The sequence below is a fragment of the Gambusia affinis genome, linkage group LG17 (assembly GCF_019740435.1).
Source record: "Gambusia affinis linkage group LG17, SWU_Gaff_1.0, whole genome shotgun sequence".
Taxonomy (NCBI): Eukaryota; Metazoa; Chordata; class Actinopteri; order Cyprinodontiformes; family Poeciliidae; genus Gambusia; species Gambusia affinis.
The window spans coordinates 9,317,295-9,326,155 of NC_057884.1; the positions used below are offsets into that span (position 1 = coordinate 9,317,295).

At 36.3% G+C, this 8,861-nt stretch overlaps 1 protein-coding gene across 1 annotated transcript; it reads left to right on the forward strand.

The window, feature by feature from the left end:
• Positions 1–111: 111 nt before the first annotated feature.
• pstpip2 (proline-serine-threonine phosphatase interacting protein 2) lies at positions 112–7,387 on the forward strand. The gene is made up of 14 exons (XM_044144048.1): positions 112–207; positions 754–854; positions 2,772–2,846; positions 3,412–3,446; positions 3,541–3,647; positions 3,737–3,799; positions 4,733–4,831; positions 5,079–5,124; positions 5,261–5,340; positions 5,416–5,514; positions 6,611–6,707; positions 6,832–6,916; positions 7,028–7,065; positions 7,148–7,387. Exons 1-14 carry the CDS (start codon positions 112–114, stop codon positions 7,201–7,203), a joined length of 1,077 nt encoding a protein of 358 aa, XP_043999983.1. The 3' UTR covers positions 7,204–7,387.
• Positions 7,388–8,861: the final 1,474 nt, after the last annotated feature.

Here is an 8,861-nt window from a genome sequence, read left to right on the forward strand (position 1 = left end):
CATCATTTGGGAATGCCATGATCCACCTATCTGTCGGCGTCATCGTCACTGCGCGCGCGACACATTGACCCAAGAGAGTTGTTCACACTTGACCGACAGTGTGTGTTGCAGATGGAATATACACTCTTACAGCCCAGGCAACCCTGCCTCTCTGCTGCTTGCTCTGTTTCAGTCATGAAGAACCTTCACTTCAAAGATTTTTTCTGGGTGAGGTATTTGTATTCCGCTTTATTTTCTAATGGAGATTAAATGTAAAAGTTTATACGCCTCAGATATGTACTTTTTAATTTAAAACTTGATAGGGATTATTTAGATCTGATCTGATAAAATGTATTAAGCCTTTTCGTTGATTGCTCCTGTTGCATGTACCTGTAAGATAATCAAGTTAGGACATTCGTACAGTCCTTTGAACCTTAGCTTATAGCATGAAACATAAAAGCTCATAAAAAGTTTGCACAATTATAATTGACCTTTTTTCCCCTCTAAAATCTCAAATTTAATCACATTTGCCGTTATTGATCTTGTTAAACCATTCAAAAGAAGTAGAAATTGAGATTATTTTTTAGTGTTGCTGGGTCACACTCTTAACATAGACGCAAAGCTCAATATATAAATATACATAAAGTGGAAGTTGAAGTTTTTCTAATGCCAACAGTCTAAGTAGAACACGTTACAGTTAAAATAGTATGTTCAGAGAACATGTAAGAAAGTGTTTTTAATGAAGAAAATAAGACAATTTCTTTTTTCTTTCAGTGTCCAGATCTGACTTCCACTGCTGGCTATGATGCCATCATTCAGTATCTCAATGACGGAAAAAGAACATGCAAAGAGGTGGAGGACTTCATGAAAGCTAGGCAAGGACTTTTCTCATACATGCTCAGGAAGTTGATTCTACTCGGGTCCAAATTCCAAAAGCTAAAGCAACAGGAACTGTAGCTTTTTGTGTCATTGTGGGAAGCAGTAAAGTTTATCATTTCAGATACTAAAGGTAAAGATATAATAAGGTGTGTTACATCCTGGAGCAGAAAGACTACAAAAGGTTCTTTTCTACACTTTACTACTCTAAATAAATCCCCTTTTAACATTTCTGGATTGTTTAAGTTGTAAAGTGTGTTTGTGAAGCATCTTTAGGTGTATTTTATTGCGGAGTTATACAAAGTCATGTGTTTGCATTCTAAATTCCTCCTTCCTCCTATAATAATTAATCTACCCTAGCTCTATCACCCACCAGCACACACACATTAACCCCTGTTATTTCTACTGCTAACCTGAGCTAAAGTAGTGTAAATGATAGAGGAGCTTTTTATGATTTAGTGCAACAGAACACTATTCTTGTCGTTATGATAGACAGTACTAAACTATAGAAATAGCTAGAAAAGCAGATTGCACAATACCACAGCTGAAAGTTCCTTAAATTAAAAAGGAAAGCATACTGTGGACAAAACTGCTTCACAAAATACAAGAAGTAAGACTTTTTGATCATGACAGTTGCTGTAAAGAGACATTACTGAGCTAAGATACCTAAAACTGTGAAAATGGAAAATAGAATTAAAAGGAATTGAGCCTTTAAGCCATGTCTGTTCCTGCATAAATTCATGCTCGCATTTACAAAATCTTGTTGGGAGTTTCAGTACATGCTGTATGTCACTATTTACTAATCAGGGTCAGAAAAGTAATGGGCTATTAAAGGTGTACAGCTGTTTCCTGCTTTGGTATCTGTGCTGTGTTTCTTCACTTGATTGATTGCTGTGTAAAGGTTTATGAGTAGCCCAATAAACTTTAAGCCAGTCTTCGGAGCTCTTGATTGAGCTGTTTCTGCAAGATGCAGGTGACAAATGTAGGTAAATTTAGTCAATTTTTCTCAGCTGTGTCGTCTGATGTTACTTAAAAGAAGCAACTGTACGTACATCATCTCAGCATGAATTATAGCCATCGGTAATGCTTCACAGCAACGAGTAAGCTTATGTACGTTCCTTTTTTTGCTTATCAGTCAAGCAAGCGGCCAATATGCAAAACAGATCTACCTCTAAAAAGTCTGTTCTCCACTGAGATCCAAAGTGAGCACCTTATTAGAGACGTTTGTGGTGCAGCATCTTGCAAAAATATTAACATTTTCACATTTTGTCATGTTTGAACCAGAAACTAATGTATTTTACTATGATTTTTATTAGATAGACATGGATAGTGAGATTCATTTGTGTGGTTCTACTGTGTAAAAACAACATAAAATAATACATCAGATTAAATTGGTCACAACACCCCCAGAGGTGGCAGCATTATGGTGTGGGGTTGTGTGTCGTTAGCAGGGATTGGGAAGCTGGTGAGAGCTGATGGAAAAACGGGTAAAGCTTCTTAAAGCTGAAAGAAAACCTGTTTGGTTTGGAAAGAGACTAAGACTTGGGGCAGTAGTTGATTAACAGCAGGGCAACGGAATTATTTATTACATAAGCATTTGCGTTCCAAAAATGTTCTCTATCCACTCTGACTGAGTTTGAGCTATTTTGGAAGAATGAATGAGCAAAACATTTTAGCACCTATGTGTGAAAAGGATGTTAGAGCCCAAAGTTTTAAACCTGCATGCAACATCTCAGATTTGGTTGCATAAGTGGCAAAAATCATAGATCTCTTAGTATGCACTCAAAAACCGCACAATTTTGTAATATTAAATAACGTAAGATCACTATTAAATACATTGGAAGATAACTTTTGCCATATTTTGAAATACATCTACTCTCTAAAAAGACTCACTGTTTATTAACGGTTCCTTTCAGGGCTTCGATTGAAGAGAGGTACGCCAAAGACTTGCTTGGTTTGTCCAAGAAAGTTTGTGGACACAATGAGATGAAGTAAGATGACTGACCAACTATAAATACAGCACTCAAGCATTTTTGCTGTTAAATGCGTAGATATCTATATTTCTTGCAGAACAACCGTTTGTGCCTTTACGTCCAGATTTAGGCACGGATACGTTCCGCAAAAGCACAACAATTTTATTCAAACACACTTTTTAAATACAAAAAGGGAATTTAATGAGGTTATACCATTAAAATAAGAATAGCTGACGATACTGGCGCCTTTTCAGTTTCCTAATGATATTTTAGTCGGTCCTTATTTAAAGTGCTGTTGCTGACATGCTACTTCTTCAACAACATAAGTTCCCATTTTAGTCAAATGTCTTCGGGTTTCATTCCTGTGTAAAGATGTAAGTGTTAAGAGGAAGGAAGAGGGACGGGTGAAGATGATGGTATTTTCTTTTATGACACTTGATTAGTCCTTTTTCAAAAGATAGAGTATAGATTCCCTGTGACAAAAGAATAGGGACATTTCAATTGGAAGAAACTATATGGTAATTAATTTTTTTCCATTTATGTAAATTTGGAATGGTAATCTGTTTTACTCTTATATTTTAAGCACATTAAAAAGATCCCTGGACGTGTTTAAGCTACGTAAGTGCCTTGACAACAATGCTACAGTGACTCTTTGAGTTCATGCTTTCCATGCTGAATGCAACTAAAAGCGTGTGATTTTTTCTCCTTTAAGAGACTGAACATGTTAGTCTATCACACTTACAACTGGCGCAGAGTATGAGGGAAGAGGTCAAGAAACTGGAAGACTTCAAAGAAAAGCAAAAAGAAGCAAGGAAAAAAGTTGGTGCTCTTATCTATGCTGTGATATTTTAGGTAACCTGAGTTAATTTGATGTATAACCTTTCTTTTCTTCTTCTTTTTATTTTTAGATAGAACAACAGATGGATGCTCTCCACAAACAGAAGTCCTCACATTTTAAGAAGACAATGGACGTGAGTTGAGATGAAAATATGTTACAGCACCGTTCAGATTTGAGTGTGTAAAACCTCTTAAAATACGGAAGTCTTTTATAGCACAGTAGCAACACTGAAAATGACAGAAAAGCCAACTATTAGCTTGCGCAGATTTAGTCGGTGATCGTCCTTGTCTGTTTGTGTTTTTTAATCCTTGTAAATTACTTTAGTTGTTTTGTAAAGGGTTCTACATATCAACAGATGTATGAATAATGGAAAAACCATAAGAACAAAAAAGTAAAAATGACTCTAGTGTAAAGGCCTGCGGAGACTTCTGTAAATAAGTTTTAAAGTTTTAAAAAGGAAATGTTTTCTCTTTTAGCATATAAACATACCGTGGATGCTTCTTGGAAAGAACCAAGAATTTTCACTCTTCTCTTAACATTTTAACTGTGTTCTCCAATTTCCTACTTTTTTCTTGAAGTCCAATTTGTAATGGGAAAAAAATTTAAGTTCATTTTAAATCTTCCACATACCTTTAAATAGTTTTATGTAAACCAAAGTTGGAATACTCACACTTATAAAAGTGAAAATAAACATCTTGCTGGTTGTCTCTTGTTTTCCACTCCTGTTGGGCAGCCTATCATGTAAAACGAGAACCCGAAGTAGCATAGGAAGCAAAATAGGACAAGTAGAATCACCAAAAACAGTTTGAACTGTATGTAAAATATCAAATTCTCTACTTCTACTTAAATGGAGGAAGTTGCTCCATCAAATTGCTCTAAGTCCGAGCATCTGATTATACCATTTACAAAAAAAAAGTCATTGCTTCATGGTGAGAAACGTGCAAACTATGAAATGAAGTTAATTAGTTGAAAAAGGAGAACTAATTAGGCCAGAGTGATTTCCTGTTTTATTTCCTTGTGGTGACAAAATGTTCAGAATGATGGCAGTTCCTAATTTTGTGCCCAGTCCAAGAAAACATATGAGCAGAAGTGTCGTGACAAAGAAGAAGCGGATCAGAACATGAACCGGAACACCAACACCAACAACACCAAGCTTGTGGAGAAGGTACACAGAGAACCTATCATAGCGTGACATAAAAAAACAGAAAAAGATGAAGTACAACTGCTAGTCTGAACCTCTGAACTTCAGTAAACCTGGTGTTTGTCAGAATAAATGATTACTCTGTACTCTAATCCCAGTGTAGGGCTAAACTGCATTATCTATAACTTATTTTTGGAAAATGTCACTTTTTAATTTTTTTCCATGTGGACATTCCTAATTTATTGTGAGGCTTCTGTTATTTATTTTCCAGCTCCAGTCAAAAGCTCAGCAGGCAAAACTGAACGCAGAAGAAGCAGGTAAGTTAAAAATAAAAAGCAACGCTAGAATGAACTGGCTGGATTACATTAAAATATGGCTTTTAAGCACTAAACGATTGACAAAACCAATTGATGTCACTGAATATCCATAGTGATGAATCTGTTTCATTGGCAGACAGATTATACCAACAGAATGTTATAACTCTGATGAAAATTAGAGATGACTGGCTGAAGGAGCATGTGAACGCCTGCGAGGTAAATCTGAGAATAACAATTAATGCTCTAGACACACAATGTGCTAAATACCAATTCTTTTTTTTAAAATCCCAGATATTTGAAAAACAGTCAATAGAGCGTATTAACTTCCTGAGGAACACAGTGTGGACTCATCTCAACCAGCTTTCACAGCAATGTGTCACCAGCGATGAGGTAAAGCTCCGAATCGGATTGCTGTGATCTACATCACATTAACGTTGCAGTCACATGTGCACAGTTTTTAAACCGCGTACATGACAAGGAACCGTTTTATCATTTCTCAAGCAATAATAGAGCTGCTTCCTTAATCAGCTGGCCTATCAAAGCACAAATGGCTTTTTGCGGGGGTTCATGTCAGGCTGTCCAGACTTATAATACAATTTAAAGTGAGTTCTTAGACTCGCTTTAAAATTAGCATGTACATTTGGACATTATGTACTTCACAGTGCTAAAGTCAATATTTCAATAAGCTCCTTAGGTTTCTCTGACGTTATTGTTTTGGATTTAGATTTCCTGAGGTGTGAAGATTTGTGGTGTCTGTTGTTCCAGGTAGTGAAAAAAGTGCTGACACAGTCATTTTAATCTGCTGCACTCCCACCACAAAGCAGACATTTAACAGCTACCTGCAGACCACAGCTAAGCACTTAGCGGCTTAAGAGTCAGACATCACCAGGGATCAGAAAATAAATGTTGGTCCTGGCTGTAAATAGGTGTTGCTCATACAGCGGCTGGCAAAATTCTTCATAAAACTTGGAATTTTTTAAATCCTATTTGCTAAGTTGTAATCGCAAACTTCAGAGTGTTTTATTAGCTTTCGTAATAGTTGAGCAAAAAGTGGCAGATGAAATGTAAAGTGGAAGGAAATGTTTCCAAAAATATCTAATTTGTATCCTGACTCCTTGAGTCATTGTTTTGTCGAACGCTGTCCAGCCCCAGGAAGTGCTACTAGTATTTTTGGATCATGTTTCTGCTGTCTGATCATCTGCACACTGAACCTGTCCTCCTGTGTGAAATAGCTCAGACTTTCTCTGATTAATGTCACCCTTTGTCCAGCCTATCAGTTTCCTAATTTGACCATTATTACACATTTATTAAATAGGTAACTGTATTGATCAGTAGAAGAACTTGTATAACGCAAGATTAGGCCTCCTTTTGTCCAGCCTATCGGTCTAGTAGTTTGATCATTTTTCCTCACTTGAACAGAAAACTGTATTTATCAGAGTAAAAACATGTATAACATTTTGTGTTTTATGTGTCTGTGTGTGTCAAGCTATATGAGGAGGTGAGGAGGTCACTAGAGCAATGTGATTTCCAGGAAGATATCGAACACTTTGTAAATCTCAGACGGACCGGAGACAAACCTGCAGGTGTGACTGGAACACAAACTGAGCGTGCCATTAACAATTAACCAGTCCTGTAAACAGAGGGAAGTAGTTATTATCCATTACTATTTGCCAGTAAGGGAACAATCTCTGTGCTTGTCTGGAACAGCTCCAGTCGTGTATGAAAACTTCTACTCAGGACTAAGGTCTCCAACTGGACCACCGCCGTCCCGGATGCCTCCACCAGCTGTGAGGTGATTAAGAAAATACAAAATCTTTTTTTTTTTAACCCTCTAATTTTATTACTTCTTCTTTGCTGCTGCTGCAAAAAAGAACTGTTTCAACATTAATTTGTGAATTTGCAGAAGGGGACCACTCCCGGATCCAACCCAGAACAACAGAGGTGGGTTTTCTTTCACTAAAGAGTTCCCTCCTTTTTGCAGATTTTGCTATATGTTCTGAATAATATTGTCCTTTCATTGCAGATGACTCGCGTCACTCTTTGGTGCAGGACGGAGATTACAGTGTGATCCAGTATTAACACATACATCTCCAGCAGTTTCAGACTTACCCGTTATAGCCCATTACTTCCCCTTTATAGGCTTCCTGTAAACACACGGTCATATCAGATGGAAAATTTGTGTCATAACTGTGTACAGACTGTTTCACTTTAGATTTTGTCATGTGTTGAATGTACTTTTATGAAATAAAATAAGTGAGATAGGTTTGAAGTTAATATATAAAATACATTTATTGATCATAATAAGCATTCTTGATCAGTGTTTTCCTTCACAGAAAATAATCAGACATAAATCTTAAGACAATAACGCAAACTTAATTGCAGTGTGAATTCTGTAGTTGGGTTGGATTATATATTTATGTTTATGTTAACTGCTTTGATTTTTTGATATTTTTTTTTGCATTAACTTAAGTCTTTTCCAGATTTAAACATGCCATTTGTTTACCAGTTTTCGTTTCCTTGTTGATGTGAAAGTGACTGACCACTGTCTCGTGAGTGGCAAGATTCTCACGTTTTTAACATGAGAGAAAAAAAAGGCCCAATTGAAGTTCTTTATTAACGTGAAGTTGTTACATTTTTGCGAATTGTTCAAGATAATGAAAAACAGCCCTCTTTCGAATCCAGACTTATATATATGATGTAGATATAAATTATATATCTTTATAATACCTATATCTTCACCATTGATCCTTTAATCTAAAAAACGAGTGAAATTACTGAAGCTATGTCCTTTGAATTTGTCGTTCTGCTGACAAATCTGTATTTTTATTAATTAATCTGTGAAATGAAGTTGAGTTTGAGACGGTGGAAAAAGGAAATATTGTCGCTTCATCCGTCTTCATTCTTACTACCCTTCGGAGCATTCCATAACTTTTGAATTTCTTTCCACATTTTGCCATGTCACAACCGTAAACCTCAACGTTTTGTGTGGAAGTCGTATGTATATGGTAGAGCAAAACACATTAACTCTAAGGGAAATGATTGTTTTTAAATATTTTTTATAAAAATAACCTGAAAAGTGTGGTGTGAATTTCTATTCAGTGCTCGTTAACCCTGCAAGAGTCCAGAGCAACCAAGAAGATCATCTGAGAATGGGAATAGTAACTGCATAAACTTGGCAGATTACATACAGGCCTTGTAAAGAGCGAGGGCTAGCTAACCCGTCCTGTGCCAGTTGAGAATCTTCACAATTACTGTTCACATGTATTCTGACTCCCTCTACTTCAACAAAAAAATGTAACAATCCCATTTCGTAGTTGTGAAGAAATGTCAGAATACTCTACGGTAACAGATGGTTCCACAAAGTACTGACTTGGGGGAGCTAAATGTAATGCATTCCAGACTTTTTTATTTATTTGTAAAACAAACAAAAAATACAAAACTGTCAGCTTCCTCTAATTTTACAAATATGTGTTACTTAGTAATAGTCTGTCCCATAAAATCCCAATATAGTTCCCCGGCGTTTACTTGTGTCACGTTATAATATCTGCACCTCTAATTTTCCAAGAAACTGTAAATCTTTCTAGACTAGACAGCAATTTTTATTGTGGCTACACAACAGATTTTGACCTTTGTTATTTTCTCCAAAGTGTTGCTCTGTTCCTGTATAACCAATCAAATATGCTTTGTTTTGTTGATTTATTTATTTCTTTACCCCAAACACAGAAACACTTCCTCCA

Bases quoted from the DNA above. Each gene is read 5' to 3' on its own strand.
- pstpip2 (XM_044144048.1), top strand. From the start codon at position 112: ATGGAATATACACTCTTACAGCCCAGGCAACCCTGCCTCTCTGCTGCT. The intron at 3,648-3,736 runs GTTGGTGCTCTT...TTTTATTTTTAG, and splicing joins AAAAAGAAGCAAGGAAAAAA to ATAGAACAACAGATGGATGC. The intron at 5,515-6,610 runs GTAAAGCTCCGA...GTGTGTGTCAAG, and splicing joins AATGTGTCACCAGCGATGAG to CTATATGAGGAGGTGAGGAG.